This window comes from Eulemur rufifrons, chromosome 2, assembly GCF_041146395.1.
Source record: "Eulemur rufifrons isolate Redbay chromosome 2, OSU_ERuf_1, whole genome shotgun sequence".
NCBI classification, from domain to species: Eukaryota; Metazoa; Chordata; class Mammalia; order Primates; family Lemuridae; genus Eulemur; species Eulemur rufifrons.
In genome coordinates, this window is record NC_090984.1 from 46,812,150 (window position 1) to 46,833,621 (window position 21,472).

The following is a 21,472-nucleotide window of genomic DNA, read 5'->3' on the forward strand; positions in this document are numbered from 1 at the left end:
TGCAAAAACAGGCACAGTTGACCCTTGAACAACTTGGGTGGTAGAGGCACAGACCCCCGCTCCTCCCCACCCCCGGCCCCCCGCCTCCACCTCAGCAGTCAAAAATCCACGTGTAACTTTTGACTCCCCAAAAACTTAATTACTAATAGCCTGCAGTTGACAGGAAGCCTTATGGACAACATAACCAGTTAATTAACACATATTTTGTGTGTTATATGTATTATATACTGTAGTCTCACAATAAAGTAAGCTAGAAAAAAAGAAGATATTATTAAGGAAATAAGAAAGAGAAAATATATTTACTATTTATTAAGTGGAAGTAGATCATCACAAAGGTCTTATCTTTGTTGTCTTGATATTGAGTAGGCTGAGGAGGAGGAGGAGGAAGAGGAGGGACTGGATTGCTGCCTCAGGGCTGGCAGAGATGGGAGAAAATTCACATGTAAGTGGACCTCAGAGTTCAAACCTGTGTCGTTCAAGAGTTAACTTTATATGACTAAAGAACCTTCAGTTTTGCCATGTTTGTCTGAAGTTACTGAAGGCTATACTACCTAGAAAAGAATTTTCCATCATCCAGTTCTTAAGCAATAAAAATGCTTCCCACCCCAAAATGTAACGAATTCATGGCCTCACTATGGGTAAGTGGAGGGTAGAGATGAAATCAGGGTCCTCCCTGCACCCAAGCCCTGTGTTCTGGCCAGGGCACCCAGAAGGCGTGGCCAGACAGTGCTGCCTGGATGGCCAGGATGAGAAGCAGGTACTGCTCCCACCCCATCAAACTCTGAAGCTCCAAAGGAGCCCACTCAGGACACTCACCAACATCACCCTCTGTGGCTGCCTCAATGCCCATAACCCCTTGGAGGAGCTTCCCCTCCCACCCCCAATTGCCAGAAACTTCTAGAACCTTGTCTAACTAACTACTGCCACCAGGCTTGCAGGGGCATAGAGACATGTCTCCGTGGTTCCTGCCCCAAGAATTTAAACTTAGATTTTAATCAGCCCAGCTCAGGCTTTATAAGAAAAATAGAATATTCTATTATTAAATATTTTTGTTGAAATTCTTCCTGCCCAACCCTGTTAGTGGACTTTGCTAATCCTGACAACCCCATCCTTCAGTGGCTACCTTGTTACCAGGTTTATAATACTGGATTTGCTAGATTTGGGGGATTCTGGGAATGTTCTATATTGTTTAAGGTTGACTGTTAATGTGGACCAGAAGGCAACGTGAGCTCAGTATGTAGGGAAAACTGTTTATACTTCCCAGTATACCAGAGGAAAGATCTTTAGAAACTGAAGTGTTTTAATTTTCTCACAGATCAAGAATACAGCTTTTATAAATTGCCCAGAGCCATCCTCAAATCAGATTAAAACTGAATCAAAGACATTATTTTATTATTTTTTAAATTTGCTGGCAAATTCTTGATCTGTCTTTGCCATTTATTGAGCATTTCATTGAGAAGAGACACATGGTCTTTTCAGGAGGCTTCCCAAGTTCTGTTGGGAAGTTATAGTCATCCCTCAGTATCTTTGGGGAATTGATTCATGGACCCCCCACGGATACCAAAGTCCACAATTGCTCAAGTCCCTAATATAAAATGGTGGACATAGTATTTGCCAATAACCTACATAATAGCTTACCTACATAATAGTATATGTAAATACATATACTTTAAATCATCTCTAGATGACTTGTAATACCTAATACAATGTAAGCACTATGTAAATAGGTGTCATACTGTATTGCTTTTTATTTATATTGTTTGCTTTTTCGAATATTTTCAACCCAGGGTTGGTTGAATCCGCCAGTGTGGAACCCACAGATATGGACTGCCAACTGCACTTACAATTTAAAAAGACATTTGCAAATCAACACAGCCTGAACAAAAGCGTGGTTGCTAAGTTTCCAGCCTAACCACTAGAAATTTCTTCTATGAAAAAACAGGGGCCCATAGCTAGATTTCAGAGTTAGGGGGTTCAGGTCAGGGTTTATCAGGTCTAGGATGGCAAAGGCATAATGGCTGCCTTGTTCTATAAGATTAATAACCAATAAAGATGAAGTCAGAATTCTAGTAAGTTTTCTAGGTATTTTCCTATTACTCAAAATCAAGGGTCACTTTGTTAGAATAACTGTAATGGAACTACATCTTATACCTATAAATTAGACAGGTCTTTCCCTTAATTATTCCCAATAGCACTGGCTCCAGTCAGAAATAGGAAACTTTCTTCTAACAACTGCTTAACATTTGCCTTCATATATTTCATGCATTACGCTCTTACAGCCTATACTTCTTTTGAAGCACTTCTCACCACTGTCATTAATTCACTGACAATTTGTCTGCTGTTCCCAGCTGGCCTGTCAGTGCCACATCTGTCTCATTCACTGGACGTCCCAGCATGGCACTTTGTGAGTGAACAGTGGCACTGTGTTTACCAGATATTGTTAGGTGAGAAAAACGAGTTATGTAGTATTTAGTTCTAAAAAATTATCTATACACGCACGAAAGACAGGAAGGTTAAACACCAAAGGGTTTTCTTCTTTGTGTTTATCTGTATTTTCTAGTAATCTAAATTACTTTTGTAATAAAGGAAAATAGAATTTACATATAACCTATCTCCTTAAAAACTTTTACTTATTATTACAAAAGGAAAAACAGTAGCTATACAGTCGAGAAACCAGACAATACTGTAAACAAGTGATCAAAATTAACATCACCAATAATGTGCAGACATGACGTGCTCCAGCTGTGATACAAAGGACACAACACCATCATGTAGTGTTCTACTGGTGATACATTACCTCTATCTGTCATGACAAAATATCAAACACAAATCCAGGAATGAATTATTCTATAAAATAATCGATCTGTACTCTTCAAAAACGCCAGGGTCAAGAAAGACTGTTTCAAGTTTAAAAAAAGGCTAAAAAGACATGACAAATAGTTATAATTTTTCCCATTACGGTATCCTGTAATGGGAAAAATTACTATACAGGACATTATTGGGATGATGCAAGCAATTCGCTAGACAGCAAGTTAAAATATTGTATTAATGTTAAATTTCCTGAATTGGGTAACTGCATTGTGGTCATATAAGAAAATAACCTATTTGTAAGAAATGTAATACACTAAAGTACTAAGGAGGTAGAGCATAATATATATAATCTACTCTCAAATTGTGAGAAAAATGTGTGATATGTATATGTATATGTGGGCCAGGGGAAGAGAGAGAAAGCAAATGTGGCAAAATTTAAAAATTGGTGACTCTGGCTTAGAGTGTATAAGAGTTCTTTGTACTGTTTTCGCAACTTGAAGTATGCAATTTCACAGTTAAAAAGCAATCAACCAAAAATAGCTACTCTTACAACAAAATCAACACATACACACTTTCTTCCTGAAGTACTTTAGCCTAAGTATTTTAATATACCTGTTAGAAATAAGATGAGCCTTAGCTTATCAGGCACACTTTTTTTATTTACAGGAAATATACACACAAATTCTAAAAATGTGAAGTTGCAAACTACAAGCAAATTCACATTTCAATTAATGTGAACAACTGAACAATGTGTAATTTTTAAATATCTTTTAAGTTAGAAAATCCTTTCTTAAATAAGTTTTCATATAAAGTCAAGTCCTTGTGACTTAAAGATGGTTTTACAGTCTTGAGTGATTTTAGAAAGTGCTCTTGTTTCACTGCGGTTGCTTCTAATCCATTTTCTTGCAAAGCCAGCAAGGCAGCCTGTAAGAGATAAGCAATAAGAAACAATTACTTTGCTTCGTTTTTTTTTTTTTATGATATATGGCAATACTTTAAATCTGAATGCTACATCTCAGTCTCGCTTCATAGGATTGCAATATTCATGTCACTAAAAACATTAAGTTAAAAAGTTAAATAAGGTGATTAAAAATCCACTTAGTAGACCATAATTTCTTCTGTATTACATTCTAGCCTTAAATGGGAAAAAAGCAAAAGCAAGCTGCAGAATATTTACATTATGAACACATATATTTGTAAAGATCAAAGAATATCTTCTTGACCTCAGAGTAGGAAAATCTTTAGCCAGCACTGATCATAAAGGAAAAGATCAAACCACACTCCATGACCCAGCAATTCTCCTTGTAGTTTTATACATATAATAGACATAAATACACACAAGGACTAACAGACACGTATAAGATTATTCATAGCAGCATAATTCATAATAGCCAAAAAGTAGAAACACAAATCTTCAAAAATAAAAGAATGGATATAGAATATTCATATACTACAAAGTTACAGAACAATGGAAATGAACAAATTACGGCTACACATAAACCCATGGATGAATTTCTTCTTCAGTTAAAGAAGCAGACAGAAAATAACATATACCACATGGTTCCATTTATAAAAAGTTCAAAAGCAGGCAAAACTAATACCCAGTTAGGACAGTGGGTCCCTTTTGGAAGGAGGCAGGGGACAGAGGTTGGGAAAGGGTCCAAAGGAATATTCTGGGGTGTTGATAATGTTCTATTTCTTGACATGAGTGGTCCTTGTGAAAGTGTAAACACTTTATGTTAATTTAAGAAACAGTATCCTTGGCTGGGCCTGGTGGCTCACGCCTGTAATCCTAGCACTCTGAGAGGCCGAGGTGGGAGGATTGCTTAAGGTCAGGAGTTTTAGACCAGCCTCAGCAAGAGCGAGACCCCGTCTGTACTAAAAACAGAAAAAAAATTAGCCAGGGTTGTGGCATGTGCCTGTAGTCCCAGCTACTCAGAAGGCTGAGGCAGAAGGATCGCTTGAGCCCAGGAGTTTGAGGTTGAGATTGCTGTGAGCTAGGCTGATGCCATGGCACTCTAGCCAGGGTAACAGAGAAAGACCCTATCTCAAAAAAAAAAAAAAAAAAAAGAAAGAAAGAAAGAAACTGTATCCTTATGATTCGTGCCTTTTTGTGAATGTTGTATTATATTTAGTAAAAGTTTATGGAAATGGAAAAACCTATAATGGCTTCTTTTGCCTTAAAGTGGCTTACAAGGACCTGTGTGCTCTGGACACTGTCCACTTCCTCCAGGTTTATTTCTTGCCATTTTCTACTTTAAGATTTAATAATGTCACATCATCTCTTACCTCTAATCCTTGGCACATTTTATTCCCTCTGCCTCAAATATTCCCCCTTCTGTATCTTAGCTAACTCTCAAATCATACTTCCAATTTCAGTTTACACATCCCCTCTCTCAGAAAGCCTTCTCTGACATGCCAAGCCTGGACTGGGCACAACTCACTACATATTTCAACTGCCAGGTCAGCACTATGATTTGCCTCTCTGTACCCTTCATCCAACTGTAAGCTGTAAAAGAAGAGGTCACACATAGATGTCTTTTAGTAAATACTGCTGAATCAAGATTTGAATAGACAAGGAAATGTTTTGAACCTTAGATTTCTTTACTAATTACTTACTTCTTTGCAGAGGTTTCTAAGATCAGCTCCAGAAAAAAAACAGGTTTCTTCTGCTAGGTTTTCTAAAGAGACATCAATCCCTACTGGCATGGTTTTTGTGCAGACTTTTAAAATAGAAAGCCTGCCCTGGAACAAAATAATAAATATTTATAATCTTATAATATTTATGTTTCACACAATGATATTTTTCTGCTACATTACAGAAAAAGTGTATGTATAGGAGAAACAAACAAAAAAATCTTGCTTCTAAGGGGTTAGAAAGACCAAGTCACCAATGGTCTATATGGTAAAAATAACGACATCATGAAAAACTTTAATACTTTTATTTTTCGGTCCCTTCAAAACTTGATAAAAGCTCAAGAAGGCAAAACATTCATCCTGTGTCTTTCACCACTCCCTGTCAGTGGCTCTGGATGTTAAGGGCAAAGTATTTACTGATTGACTGACTCTGTAATCTCAAATTTCTCTACTGTAAATTAAGGATGCTGACCCACATAATCTCCAAACCCTTTTAGCCCCTTTTAACAGTTTAGGCTTCCTTCCATTCTAGTTGCAAGATAATGTTGAGTAAACTCAAGAGACTCAGTATTTTGAGTCTGCCACAACGCTAAAATAACTACCAAGGCCAGGCACGGTGGCTCACACCTGTCATCCTAGCACTTTGGGAGGCTAAGGTGGGAGGATTGCTTGAACCCAGGAGTTTGAGGTTGCAGTGAGCTATGATTATGCCACTGTATTCCAGCCTGGGTGACCAAAAAAAAAAAAAAAAAGATAAGTACCTTACTTGTAGGCTTGTTTCTCTGAAAACAGAGGCTGAGTATTTAGCAAAAGCAGATCAAAATTGATTTTATGAAGGACCACTAGGCAAGGAAGAGTGTATAACCCAGTATGAGTAGGACACCACGTATACCTATATTCAGTTTGGAGGTCAATTCTGCTGAGCCCCTTAGAGCAGACGCTGATGTATTGTTAAGAATGTTCACACATAGTAGACATGTACAATGATTACCTTTTGGTCAGGAGGTGGAATATAGATAATCTTATCTAATCTTCCAGGTCGTAACAAGGCATCATCTAACACATCAGGTCTATTTGTTGCTGCAACAATCATGACATTTCGACTAAAAACTTCTTGAAACTCTAAGGGAAAACACACAACAAATTATTGTCAATAAGTTGTTATTAATTTTTTTAAAGTTATAAATCAGAAGGTCCATTTATTCTTAAATAGGCATATCCTTTTCTTAGGACCAGAATGCTTATACCCCCTTTCCAGACCACCTTCTTGATATCAAGGTACCCCAGAAACAAATCATTAATCAAAGAGCTACTTTGTGTGCATGGTCAAGGGAGTGGCTAATCCTGAGAGACATTTCTTCATGGGAGAACCAATGAAAAGCCTTACTCCATAGCAAAGAATGCTTCTCTGGTGACCTAGGAGCACATAAGCCCCCAGGAAAATAACAGGCAGAGATGTATGGCTATGGAAAGTCTTGGCTAATACATCCCTAAAGTGGGAGATTTACTTTACTTTTTATTTATTTATTTTTCTTTCCAGAGGCAGAAATAATGACAATTAATCTAAGTTGCAAGTACAATAATCCTGGATAAAAAAATGTCTAAAAGCAGACAGGGCAAAGCCTTACACACACGCTAAGCATTCAAAATCATTAGTTGAATTGAATAATCGGAGCAACTCTCCAGTGACATAATCCCTCACAGTAGTGAGTTCCCTATATTTGCAAGTATTTTTGCAGAGGCTGGGTGAATACCTGCTAGATACTGTAGAAAGAATTCCTGCATTATAAGATGACTTAATTAAATAACCTCGTGGGTCCCTTCTAATTCTAGTATGATATGTTCCTAAGGAGCTGTAAGATTCTCCTTCCATGTGACAATTTAAAAAATGGGAAACAATTAAGAAGAGAAGAATGAAAGAAAAAAAAAAATTGCCAAGGATACCAAACTCTATCTGGAGCAGAGACTTAGAAGGAGAGGAAGAGGGCCTCCAAAGGTCATTTTAGCTTCATTAAAACCAAGGAAACCCATTCCTCAAGAAAATTAAAGTTTTCAACTATTAAAATTATTGGAAATTATAATGTTTTGTTTTACAAATAAAATTTTTAGAAAAGGATGAACAGTGGTTCTTCAGGATATAGAAATAAGAATAAACTCCCTTTTCCATTAGCAATAAGTAAAATTGTATTTCTCATTCTTTCCCCCCCTCCCTTTTTTTTTTTATTTTTTTTTTTTTTTGAGACAGGGTCTCATTCTGTTGCCTGGGTTAGAGTGCAGTGGCATCATCAAAGTTCACTGCAACCTCAAACTCCTAGGCTCAAGTGATCCTCCTGCCTCAGCCTCCCGAGTAGCTGGGACTACAGGTATGTGCCACCACACCCTGTTAATTTTCCTATCTTTTGTAGAGATGGGGTCTCACTATGTTGTTCAGGCTGATATCGAACTCCTGGCCTCAAGCAATCCTCCTGCCTTGGCCTCCCAAAGTGCTAGGATTACAGGCATGAGCCACCATGCCTGGCCATACTGAGGCAAAATACAATTCACATTCACATATATCTAAGATAATTTATTATAAAATTTATCTCACCTTTCCTAGCCAAATCACAAATTTGACAAGCTTTGTAAAAATCTCAACAGAGTCAAATTGAAATTATACAAATCTTTCTGTGACATTAAGTCAGACATAGGAAAAGCTATAGCACATATGCATTCTATTTAATGCTGGCCTGGATTTTTGGTGCATTCTGGCTAATAAATACCTCTTCATTTTTTTCAGCTCCTTGTATTTACCCTGCTGATTTGATTTACTTCCTCTTCTCTCTATTGTCTTAAATCCAACACCATCTAATTCATTGAGGAGAACAGAAAGAACTCGCTCTTGAACATCACATCCTGTTTTGCTGATTGACCGAGCTCCCAAGATTGAATCAATTTCATCCAAAAACACAATTGCTGGAGTATTTGCTCTTGCTTGTCGAAATATCTGGTTAGGAAAAAAAATATTAAAAAGCTGTATGTTATACATTGGGCACAGGAATGTATGTTCTCTGCATTACTACTTATAGCTTAAAATATAAGATTCTAAATGTCTAAGAATTAGGGAATGAATAAACAAAACAAGGAGCAATGGTATTATGTAGGAGTTACGGAAATCATTATTTTCAAAGAATATTTATTATGGAATTTCAAAAGTGATCACGTTAAGTTTAAAAAGTAGGATAAAGCTATAGATAGATAAAACCTGCCTTCAATTTTGTTTAAAAAAAAAAAAAAAAGGAAAGGAAATTCAACCACATGTTAACAGTAGGTAGAAGGATTATAGAAGATTTCTTACACTTTCCTGCATTTTCTAAGTTTTCTCTATATAAACATGCATAACTTTTATAATCAGAAGAAAAGCTAGTAATATTTTAAAAAATAAGGTTTACCCATAAGGCATGAAATAAAATTTCAAAAGCAAAAACACATGGGGAAATAAACAAACAAACCTGAGACAAGACTTTTTCTGAATCTCCAACAAAAGGCGAAAAGAGATCAGCTCCACTCACTGAAACGAAAGAGCAATGACAGCTTGTGGCCAGAGCCCTCACCAGGGTGGTTTTAGCACATCCAGGCGGCCCATAGAGGAGAATTCCCTTCAGTTGTGTCAGGCCCATCCTAGCAAATTCCCAAGGGTACTTCAGAGGCCACTCAATGCTCTGTAAGTATACAAAAAGAAGAGTCATTTACTATAACAATAAAATGTTAAATAATTCAGTAAATTAATTTGTTGATTCAAAAAAAGCTCAGCTACCCATTATGAGCTGGAAATGCAGTCCATTCTCCACACAGCAGCCAGGGATCTTATAACCTAAGTCAGCTCACATCAATTCCTGCTTAAAATCCTTCCATGATTTCCCACTGGAACTTGAATAAGATGCAAATCCAAATTCTTTACTCACCACAGCTTACAAAGCCTTATATAATCTGACTATTTCCCAAACATCTAGTTTGTTTCTATCTCAGGGCTTTTCCTTGCTGTTCTCTGCCTGAACATCCCCCCAAAATTTTTGTGTGGCTATTCATCATTCAGGTCTCAGCTCAAATGTCATTTCCTTGGAGAGGACTTGGTTAAAGTAGAATCCCCTCGTCCTAGTCACTCTGTTACTGCCCATATTTTGCAACACATTTTAATTCACTATTCTTATTTTTCCATGTTGGGTTTGTCATTCTGCTCTGCTAGAATGTAACCAAAATTCACCTCTAAATTCCCAACTAGAATGATACCTGCTCAAAGTAGGCACTCAATAAATGTTGTAAACTAACAACCAGGCCAGAAAAGGGTATTACAAGGAGAAGGAATATATACAGAGGTGCACAAAACTGTTTGACTTAGGGAATGGGAGGGGCTGGCTGCATTCAGTGAGGTGGGGAATCTAGTTGGCAGGGGTGGAACTGACTAGCTGAGTTTGAGATCCCCGGGGTTATCCAGTAGGCAGGCAGCTAAGTAGTTCTTATGATCAGAAGAAATGTCTACTCTAGATGCATAGATTTTTCAGTCAACAGTTTTCAGGGGACAGGTGAAGCCTTTGACATCAAGAAGATCCTGAACACAAAGATTAAGAACACAGTCCTACAAAAAGAGGACTTCCAGAAGCTTCTTGGAGCACTAACATTTAAGGGAGAGGAGAAGAATGCTCAGAAAGGAGGGAGAGCTTAACACCTCAAAGCTAAGGAAACTGAGTGTTTCCAACAGGAAGGTGTAGCTAATTTTTCTCACGCATCTTGTGAACATTAAATGAGATGATGCATACAAATATTGGTGTATATTATAAGTGCTCTTATCCATGGACTCAAGGATTCTAGGGTTCACTGGAGACATAGCTCCTAGTTAAGATGAATAAATTATAATTGATACTTATGAAACCTAGTTCCTTAGGGCAAGATCACAGGTAGGTGAATTGGCAAAATCAATTTCTGAACCTGCAACGTAGGTGAGAGGATGTAGAGGGTGCACCCCACAACTTCCATGGCGTCTGTTGAGCCTAAGAAATATTGATTTATAGAAATGCCCCCTATATTTTTAGAGACAGAAATGATTTCAGTAGTCTTGCAAGGCTTTGCCCTAAAGGAAAATGTAAACGTGTTAGCTCGTATATCAAAAGCTGCCTCACCTTGTCTCCAAAGGTGACACTGCAGTCCACAAAGCCTGTGGCTCCCACCTGCTTTGAAGGACAAAGCAGGCTTTCCCTAGAGCCATGGGAAGCGGAGCTGATCAACAAAGACAGGCCAGGGCAGGAGATGAGAGTGGATCAGAGATGAAAACTGATCAATAAGATATGCTGCCCAAGACGGGCCCAGACGGAACCATGCGGTTAGCATAAGGGACAGCTCATGCTTGACTTCTGAAATCTCTGTTACACAATAACCATAGCCAAGATGTCTCTGTTTTTGCTAAAGTAATAGCCTTATCATAAAACTTACAAGTTTGCCCTAAGAAGACTGTATAACCCTTTGTTCACCTAGATAGAGTTAGTTAAAGGATTTGTAGAAGCCTTTTAGAAGACTTTGAACCTAAACCAAACTACCTGTTATTATGTAAACCCTGTTACCCCTGGCAACCAAAACTTTGTACACTATAAATATCTGTGTAAAAGTTCAGTCTTGGTTGCATCTCGGTGGGAAGAGATGCAATCTTCCAATTTTCCGGCACCCTCCTTATCTGTCTTCATAAATCTATTCTTTATAAACTATATTTTTGCCTCTGTGTATTATTTTTATTTCTGTTTCCTATTATTTTTCCCTCCTTTGCGACGACCCCTGTCTGAGGGACCCGAACTTTTGCCGGGAGCATAGCTAACTCCCTGCAGGTGACTATTTCCCAAACGTCTAGTTTGTTTCTATCTCAGGGCCACAATGACTGTTCACCGCACCTTTGTGCTTTTACCAGTCCCTGTATTGTGTCCATTTACTGTCTTCTAGATCAGAGGTCCAGGGCAAACCAAGGCCTGCCACCTGTATTTGTATAGCCCACCAAACAAGGATGGTTTTCACATTTTTAAATGCTTAAAAAAGAGGTTGAAAGAATAATATTTTCTGGCATGTGAAAATGATATGATTTCAGTGCCCCAAATAAAATGTTATCAGAATACAATTACTCATTTACGTATTGTCTACGGCTGCTTCTGCGCTACAGTGACAGAGCTGAGCGGCTGCAACAGAGGCTGCATGCCCCACAAAGCTTCAAACATTCACTATTTGGCTCTCTACAGAAAATCTGTTGACCTCTGTCCTAAATTATAAAATCTTTAAAACAAAAAACAAAGAAAAAAGAAGGTTGAGGTGGGAAAGTATGAAAAAGTTTTGATATAAATAGAAGTCCAGTTAAATAAGGACTGAAAAGTGATCACTGGATTTAGATGTTAGAATTGCTAATGATAGCAGCAAGAGCAGTTTCAGCGAGGTATGTTTTCATCATAAATACACAGACTATTAATCTGTAATATTCTACTAGCTTAAGCAGATTATCTGTTTTACCTGTTTTAACTTCAGTTTTACATCTTCAAGGCCACCAATCTGCTCCCAGCCAACAGGCTTGATGTCCATCAGTCCAATGACGCTCCGAAATGATGAGGGTTGAATCTTTTTAAAAGATTCAAGGAAGTCAGTTTCATCAATCATAGGATTGTCCTGATTCTGAAGAAATACACCCAAAAAAGGAAAATCAAACAAAAAGTCAGGTAGGCCGTCTTTGTGGCACATAAGCTAAATTACTTTTTTAAAAACAAAATCCTCTTTTGTTTTTCCAAGAAGGTACCTCATTCAACAAAATCCTCTTTTGACTTTGTAAATCTATTTTATCATTATAAAAGACATTTGTACACATAGTACAAAAAATGAAATGTCTCCCTGCCAAGTACTACCAGTATTCATCCCCAGTGGATGTCAAATTTCTTATATATTCTTCCGATATATTTTAGAGCAATAAACATATGTATATCTTTTTAAACAGATATACAAAAGGGACCATACTATACATATCAATCTGTACTTTTCTTTTTTCACTTATCTTAGAAATATTTTCATGTCAACTAATATAGTTCTATGTCACTCTTTTTAATAACTGCATTAAAAAATGTACCATAACTATATCTTTCTAACAAACATTAGGTCATTCCCAGTCTTTTGTCATTAAAAACAATGTTGCAACTGAAAGTCCTTGCGCTCATGTTCAGGTATTTTATACAATAATTTTTTCAAAGTAGAATTATTGGGTTTAAGAATATGCACATGTACAATTTTGACAGCTATTACCAAACTGTCCTCAAAAGAAGCTGCATCAACTTACTCTCATCCAATAATATGAAACTCCTTTTCTTCCCGTACCTCTTCACTACTGGATATTACCAAACTCTTAAATTTCTGACAACGTGACAGGAAGAAATGGCACTGACTATTGTGTTGATTTCTTCAATTCAGAGTAAGATAGAGAGAATGATGGAATTAGAAAATCACTTTTGCAACCATCACAGTAAAGGCTGTTTTGCACAAGAATTGGATGCTACACAGAGGTAAGTGAAAGTTTGATGAGGACCAGGATATCTCAAAATATCTCCCCACACATTTGTTATTAGTGGCAAAAGGAAAAACAGTTTGGAGAAAAACATAATGGAGAAACTGGACACTGCCTTGACTGATTGATCAAAATTAGCATCACCAATGGGGAGTTAATGGACATCTTGTGCCTCCACATATAACAGTCTTACCGATACAATGTTGCTTACGTAGTATTCCCAGTGGGGATGCATAACCTGAACCTGACTTGCATTCAGTTATGACAATGTCAAATGTCTCAGACAAGAAAAGTGTTCAAGATTTAAAAAGACTAAAAACTAAATGCAATCCATTATCCTGGATTAGATCCTGTACTAGAGAAAAAAAAAATGCTAAAAAGATTGGGACAATTACCAAAATAGGAATATGAACTGTAGATTTTAGAACATTTTGTATCAATGTTAAATTTCCTGAATGTAATGACTAAATATGACCATACTGTGGTTACATATGGAAACATCCTTGTTCTTAGCAAACAGACACTAAAATGCTAAGAAATAAAGGGTCATGACATATGCAATCCATTCTTAAATGGACCCCATAAATAGTATGTGCATATATACACAGGAGGTAGGGGTGGAGGAGAGGGAGAAAAGGACAGAAAGGGGCAGAGAGAAAAAATGATAAAACTAATTTGGCAAAATGTTAAAAATTAGTGATTTTGGATAATGGGTTTAGTGGAAGTTCTCTGTAACTATCTTGCAATTTCTCTATAAATTTAAAATTATTTCAAAATAAAAAAAGGAAAATTCACAAAAGAAAAAATAAAGAGCCAATATATACTTTTTAAAAGTTATACTTTACTATTACTCAAATAAATGCAATTTAAAGCAATTAGAAAAGATTTTTCAAAATACAAAGTTTAAAAAAACCTCAAAAGACAGTAATTTTAAAAGAAATTAAGGTTAAAGATTTTTCATGTTTATTGGTATTCCTTTCATTGTCAACTACCTGTTCATATCTTATTGCCCATTTTCTGTTGGATTTTTGGCCTTAATGATTTGTAAAAGTTTTTTCTATCTCAAGGAAACTGGGCTAAAAGTATTTTTCCTAGTCTTGACTTTACTTACAGTATTGTTTTGCCATCCCCAAATTGTCAAATTAGCAAATAATTTCCTTTTTGGCTATTTGGTTTTCTGTTATGCCTAGAAAGGTCATCTTCATTCTAAGATTACATTTTGGAGACTCCTTGCAATTTCCTTGATTATTCTAGTGAAGGAAATTTTTTGTTAGTTAAAAAGTCCTTACATTTCTATTTGTAATATATGTATTATATTTATTAAAGCATTTGTCCTCTTATAAAATTCTGAACATTTAGTTGTCCACAAATTCCCATTTTCAATAATAAACTATTTCATCCCACTTATGTAAAATTGTGTTAAGTGGATATATATGTACCGAGCTATTCTGAACAGCATTCCCCCAAATGTCAACAGTTGTAATCTCTGGGAGGTGAGGTTTCAGGCAATTCTTACTTTCTTTATCGTTTTCTATCTTGTGTAATTTCTCACAAAGAACACTATTATGTAATTTTTAAAAATAGCTTTTTTAGATAACACCAACTAATATTCAAAAATCCCATTTATAGTTCAAGATCATTTGTGTGTACACATTATTTCACTTGATTCTCATAACCTTTTCGGACATACAAATTCTCTTCCCTCCACATGTGTTACGTATATACTAAACATTTCTAATTCTTTAATAGGAATACGTCACAAAAAGTTTAACAAACTTTAATGTTTTATGTCTGCCCTGGCATAGATGGAGGCAGCAGCAGCCCCTCGGCTGCCTGGTGGGGGAAAGTGAAAAAAGATGGAGTCAGTACCTTCCCAGATGTCTCTGTCCCTTCTTCCTTCCACTTCCCCTGGGTTGTTTCTGAACTCAGCCATCACCTGTGGTAACTACACCTGGGCAGGCCCCTCCTGAAGTAGCAGTGGGCTCCACCCTAGGATGACAGCAGCTGACTGGTCCACCTAAGCCAGACCTGGAACTTCAAAGCAGAGGAAATCCTAAATGTAAATCTCCCTCCCATCCCCTGGCACTCTCATCCTCTCCCTCAAGACATATATTCTCACACCTTTACACGTGGGACTTAAAAAATTTCAAGCAGTTTTGGTTCTAAACATACAATATAAGGACTTAGATCACATAACTCCTCCCCACCTTCAGTGTAAGAGTAGCAGTAAAGGAAAAGAAATTGAGGATGGTATGAATTATTTAAGTACAAGGTTTTTCAAATTTTAGGATGATAAATCACCCTTCTGTAGTTTAAGATAAAACAATTTTGATGTCACAACCAGATTGAAAATTTTGTCCCAGAATTCTCAAACTGCTGAAATTAATTTTTTTCTGAAAGGGTTTAGGGATTCAGGATTATTTATTATATATACAAAATGACTAGATTCCCAATCAATGGTAATTAAAAGAATTATATTTAAGCTAATATCTTAAATAGTTAAGAAAGGTAGTCATGAATTATAGACCTCAATATCAAAGACAAATTTAAATAAAATTCCAGGTGCCCAATCTTCTCCTTATTAAAGTTTATTTCTCCCACAAGATGCTTATTATTAATAACAAAGAGAAAAATTATATCTTGACAATGGAGAAATCTCAGACACCACCTATCCAAGACACGAAAGTTAACTTCAGCAGTGACACGACAAAGAGATATCAAGTGCTACCTCATAGATGCAATGAAAAAAACACAGGACCATTTCTGTGATATTCCTGCCAAAAATCCAAAACCTGAATTGACTTATGAGGAAACATCAGACAAACCTAAACTGAGGAATATTCTACAGAATAACTAACCTATACTCTTAAAATAAAAGAAGGATGGTTCTAGATTAAGGTCTGTTTAGGTAAAAGCATTGTGTTGGTGTTAATTTCCTCAGCTAAATCATTATACTGTGGTTCAAGTCCTCGTTTTTAGAAACTATACACTTAACTTTCCAAGGGTAAAGGGGCATCGTGGCTGCAGTATATTCTCCAATGTTTCATGAAATAGTTATATGTATATAAATACATACACATGAATACAGAATGATAAAGCACACAAGGCAAAATGTTACATTTGGAGAATCTGGGTGAAGGGTATACAAAAATTCTTTGTACTATTTTTGCAGTTTCTAAGTCTGAAGTTCCTTCAAAAATTTAAAAAATTCAAAGTTAAAAAAAAGTGTTTGATTCTTCTGGGGCCACAGTGTCTTTCTTGGCTGCTCTGGGCTTCAGCAATGGGGAGTTACTATGGGAGTAGGGGAAAATTCACTCAGTAATCTTGGAGGACACAGCTCTTTATCCCCACCTTCAACCATATATTGTATTGAGATGTAAAACGTTAACAGCTGTGGAAACTATCAAATGTTTCAAGAAAATGTACTTACCACTTTTTTAACCCCAAAATTAATGTTGCATTAATAAAAAGATTAACATAAAAGTTCATAAATTAATACTCACCTTCTCACTATGAAGGAGTGCGTGCATGGCAGCCTCTCTACAGAGTGCTGTCAGGTCAGCGCCAACATAGCCAACTGTCATTTCTGCAAGAAGGCCCAAATCAACACCACTGGAGATGGGCATCTTTGAGGTAATCACTTGCAGAATTGCCTTTCTTTGTTTAAGTGTGGGAGTTCCAATGACAACCTATATGCAAAGCCAAGAAAAATTTATAGTTTAAAATTAAAATTTCTATGTCATTTAACAAGTTTTTGTTATTTTTAAGAACCTACTAAGTTCTCGCAGCCAGGGATAAAATCGTAAACCATACAGTCTAGGTCCCTGCCCTTAAGGAGCTTATTCAGACTAGATGGTGCAAGGAAGAAATCTACTCAAGTCCTGAATAGATTAAACTAAAAGTGTGCAATTATCATCTCTCTTTAGAATCCTATCACAAAATCCAAACATCACTTAGTCACTAAATTTCAAACTATTCTTTAGAAATCAAGAGTCAATTTAGGACCAAAACTTATAAAACAGAACAGCTTTGAATATTCAACCTTCCTAGCAACTCAGGGAGCAGTTGTGGATACTTTCTCCATTGTGGATAGGATGTTGGTGTCTTGAGAAGGAAAGAGTAAATCCAGAAGTTAATGCCTGCTTCGATTTAGTTCTTTCCTGCCTTCTGCCTTTTTATTTCAACACTTCTTGAGGCTACTCTTTTAAATTTTCATTCCAAATCTTATTATGAGTTTAACATGCTTGTAGCAGAACTAGTTCTCTTAAGAATTAACATTATTGATTAGAGTACACATCTTCAGGACTTGCACAACAAAACTAATCTTTAATGGCCATCCTGCTTCTCAGAATAATTTGACTTTGCGCACAAAAAAAATAAAAAAACAGGTCCTGGCTCACAGATCATACAAGGGCAGAGAATGTGTTCTCTGCATTACAAAGAGCCTCATCAACTCCGAAACCTAAGAGGTAAAAGACTCGGAGCAGCCAACCAGGGCCAGAGAGGCCGCAGTTCCTGGGACAAAGGGGCTAACCCGCCAGGCCTATTCACCTCTCGGTCAAATCTTCCGGGTCTGCGTAGCGCTGGGTCTAGCGCGTCCGGCCGGTTGGTGGCTCCCACAACCACTACCTCGCGGTCCCCACTGATGCCGTCCAGCAGCGTCAACACCTGAGCCACCACGCGGCTCTCGGGGGCTCGGTGTGGACCGCCCCGCCGGGGACACAAGGCGTCCACCTCGTCCAGGAAGAGGAGGCTGGGCCCGCGGCTGGCCAGCTCCTGGGCCCGCTGGAAGACCCGCCGCACGTTCTCCTCGGTCTCCCCAGGCCGAGTGCCCTGCAGCGCGGAAGCACTTACTGCCAGCAGCTGCGCGCCCGCCTCCCGGGCCACGGCCCGCACCAGCTGGGTCTTGCCTACTCCGGGGGGGCCCGCCAGGAGCACCCCGCGGGGCACCGCTAACCCTAGCGTGGCCAGGGCGCGGGGGTAGCGGAGTGGCAGGCAGAGGAGCTCCCGCAGCGAATCGGCTGCCTCCGAAAGACCCCCCAAGGGCACCTCGGGCAGAGGCCGCGTTTCAGACGGAGGCTCCTCGCTGAAGCCGATGCAGGTGCGAGAAGTGACCAGTCCGGCGGGATCCGGGTTGGGCGTCCCGCTGACGATGTGCAGGGCGGCCACCGGACCGGGGGCGCCCGGCGGAGCGGCCACCACGTGGCCCAGGGAGATCGGCCGGTTCCTCAGTAGCTCCTGCACCGCCTCCAGCACCACAGCGGGATTCGGGGCACCAGGCGCGCCTGCCCGCTCTCGCAACACTGGCCACACGGTGAGGCGCCGCAGGGGTGGACAGGACACCAGCAGGAGGCGACTGAGGCTGAGACTCCCCGGGGCCCCCACTGCCGCCCCGGGGCTCGCGCACTGCGGGTCCAGCTGCACAAAGCCGTCCGCTCCGTCCCGCCGAGGCCAGGCAGTGCAGAGGCAGGAGCCACCGTCGGGCAGCGAGATCTTCACCGGCGAGCCCAAGTGCGCGCCCAAGGTGCGGAGGGCGGCCGGGCCCAGGCGGCAGCGCTGGGTGCCTCGGTCTCTAGCTTCTAAGGGTAGCAACTTTAAGAGCGGCCCTTCCGGGGAAGGACCCGATTCCGGACCCATTGCACACAGAAAACCAGGCAGAGGAAAGTGGGGCAGGAATCCCACCCGGCCTGGAAAGACCGGAACACCGCGCTCCCGAGCCGGAAGCAGGTGATGCGCATGCGTCAGGAAAGACTCTTGGTTGCCAGCGGCTGAGCGACGGCCGAAAGGGCCAATCCGAGGTTAGGAAATGTTCTGGTCCTCTGGGCGGTTCTGGTGTGTGCTTTGGTGAAATCTAGTCACTCACCTCAGAGCTTAATGGAGATGGTCTTCATTACAAGTGTCTGGGAGGCAGCGTAAGCTAACTTCACTAGGTCATTAGACATGTATCTTGGTGTTTACATATACTTTGGAAGTCACGGGCATTGCACACTGTTTTCCTGGCCTTCAAACTGGAGCATCACTGCCACTGTTGGAATATCAGCCTAGGGACTTTGCTATTTTGTGTAGAAACTACGACTGTCCCATGGGCACAGTATTTTGGGTGCTCTAGTGCAGATGTCTTAGGTGACATGAAGTAACTGCTAATACAGCCTTGGCACCTTTGATAACCAGGGTTCCAAACTGTTTGAGGTCTTTCCTATGAAAAGGCACAATGTGACATTTAAAATCCCTTAGAGAGGGAAAAGAAGGAAAACTTGGGTATCTGATGTATTTGTAGCTCACCAGTGGTACATTTGTTCTGATTCTTGACTTGCTCTTTTAATTATTCTTTGGCAACATCTTAATCACCACTATTTCCATTCATACGATAAGTGCTTACTGTCTATTTGGGGCACAGCAGTACTAAGTTCTGCATTAGAGGTGATACCTGTCTATATAACTGAGACAATTGCCTGCTATTATTTTTCCACCTTTCCCTTCCCCACAGGAATTCCTCTTTCATTTTTATCAGCTAGAATACATTTCCTATCCGTTTTAGCTCTCACTAAAAAGAACTACAGATAGTCACAGGCAAGAAAATATGCCGCTTTTTTATTCTACTCACATCTTCCTACCTCTGTTTTTCCCATCTTCACTGCAACCCAAATATGTGGGATAACAAAATTGATATTTCAGATAAGGTGCTTAAGTTGTTGGGAGATTTTTTTTCTATCCATGCAAATAATCAATTACAGACCATATAACAATATCCTCTCAGTGGAAAGTACTGTCGGATCTGGGATCTTAAGACCAATGCCAATTCTTGGTCCCATTCTATCCAAACTTCATGGCAGACATGACAGACTTGTTGACTCCACAGTAACTTATCTAGCCTCTACTGTACTTTTCCAGTTCCAGTGCTGGCACAATTTAGGAATCAGGAAATAGCAGGAGGAGGTCCTAAAATGGGTAAGTCACCCACTACTTACTATTTTCTTTTCTCTTAATCTCATTGGCTTCTGTTGTCTTTGGTTTTTACACTTTTCAATAAATTTTGCATTTTCTGAAATACAGAAGCCATTATGTTGACTGTCCCCTGCAGGTGTGAGTAAAATGCCTATCAAGTTACTCTATCATGATGCCTATACCTCATGAAGTTCTTTTTATTCCAGTTCCAAGAAGCTTTGAGGATCTAAGAAAAGGAAAGAAGACTTAACGAGGACATGGTAACTGTCTTAAATACGTAAAGGGCTGTCATATAAAAGAGTTAGTAGGTTTATGTATATCTACAGTGCAAAACTGGCCAAGAGGTGAAGGTTTAATGGAGTGAAGAGTCTTCCTCCTCATGTTTTGAGTATGGTCATGTGGAAGATACAGCCAAGGGGCATAACCAAAGCCAACAGGAGGCAGATAAAGTTAAATCAATCTTAAATTTTTCTGCATTGGTTTAAAACAGAGGTAGAGGCTATATTAGGAATATGATGTGAAGGAAACATGTTGCTTTGGGTTGAGGTTGATTTTTATACAAGGTCAGACTAGAATCCTTGGACCTTGTAGCATCCATATACCAGGAAATATTCACTTCGTCCTCCCTCTGAAAGATTTAGTCCTCACCCTAGGTCACAAATGAAAGCAATGAGGAATTCTGTTACTGGGACTTCGGCTCTTATCCACTTACTCAGCGAAGCTATAACTGTCTTTTCCAGTCAGCTAGTAAAATCCATTCCTATACTGTCAGATCATTTCCAACACTATTATTTCAGCCATCTGAACATCCACATTTGTCATACCATTCAATGACATAATCTTCTCCTTGTAGAAAACCATTCTAATGGGAGTTGGGCGGTTCTTTTGCTGATTTGCTTTTAATCTGACCTAAAATGGTAATTCAATGAATTGAAGAGCACCAATTAAAGCACCAAAAGGTTGAACCACTAGAGGGAGTCCAGAACCAATTAAGCTGGAAGACTACAGGATTATTATGCTACAGAAGTGTTCTTAACTGGGGCTCCCATTAGATTTTCCCAGGATTCACACCTGGGTGTTGAAACCATTTGTTGTCTCTGTGTGTTAAGTGTCTTAGTTGTTTGGGCTACTGTAACAAAATACCATAAACTGGGTAGCTTACAAACAACAGAACTTTATTTCTTACAGTTCTGAAGGCTGGGAAATAAAAGATCAAGGCAGATTCAGTGTCTGGTGAGGGCCGTCTTTCTAGTTCATAGCTCGCTGTGTCCTCCCATGGTGGAGAGTGTTAACTAACTCTCTCGGGTTTATTTTATAAGAGTGCGAATCCCATTCATGAGGGCTTCACCCTCATCACCTAATCACCACTCAAAGACTCTACCTCCTAATACCTGAGGGTTGAAATTTCAATAAGTGAATTTTGTGGGGGACACAAACATTCACACCATAACAATAACTTTAACTTATTTTCACATAATTTTTACGTGTCTCTGGCCATGTAGAACTCAGTTTCTAAGTTAAAATTTA

The 21,472-nt window shown here is 39.0% G+C and overlaps 1 protein-coding gene across 3 annotated transcripts; it reads right to left on the minus strand.

Annotated features, from left to right (window-relative positions):
* Positions 1 to 3,408: 3,408 nt before the first annotated feature.
* AFG2B (AFG2 AAA ATPase homolog B) lies at positions 3,409 to 18,727 on the minus strand. Of its 3 annotated transcripts, none has more exons than XR_011235106.1 (8): positions 17,552 to 18,727; positions 16,504 to 16,689; positions 11,965 to 12,123; positions 8,937 to 9,146; positions 8,208 to 8,431; positions 6,440 to 6,570; positions 5,431 to 5,556; positions 3,409 to 3,735 (listed from the first exon to the last, which is right to left on the minus strand). XR_011235106.1 is itself a non-coding variant. In XM_069483986.1 (8 exons), the coding sequence occupies exons 1-8, from the start codon at positions 18,635 to 18,637 to the stop codon at positions 3,571 to 3,573; spliced, it is 2,256 nt and encodes a 751-aa protein (XP_069340087.1). In that variant the 5' UTR covers positions 18,638 to 18,727; the 3' UTR covers positions 3,409 to 3,570. The 3 variants fall into 3 exon arrangements, 2 of the variants coding, with proteins under 2 accessions (XP_069340087.1, XP_069340077.1); XM_069483986.1 differs by having other exon boundaries at positions 8,239 to 8,431; XM_069483976.1 differs by having other exon boundaries at positions 3,571 to 3,735; positions 6,440 to 6,575; positions 17,552 to 18,637.
* Between the last annotated feature and the right edge of the window lie 2,745 nt (positions 18,728 to 21,472).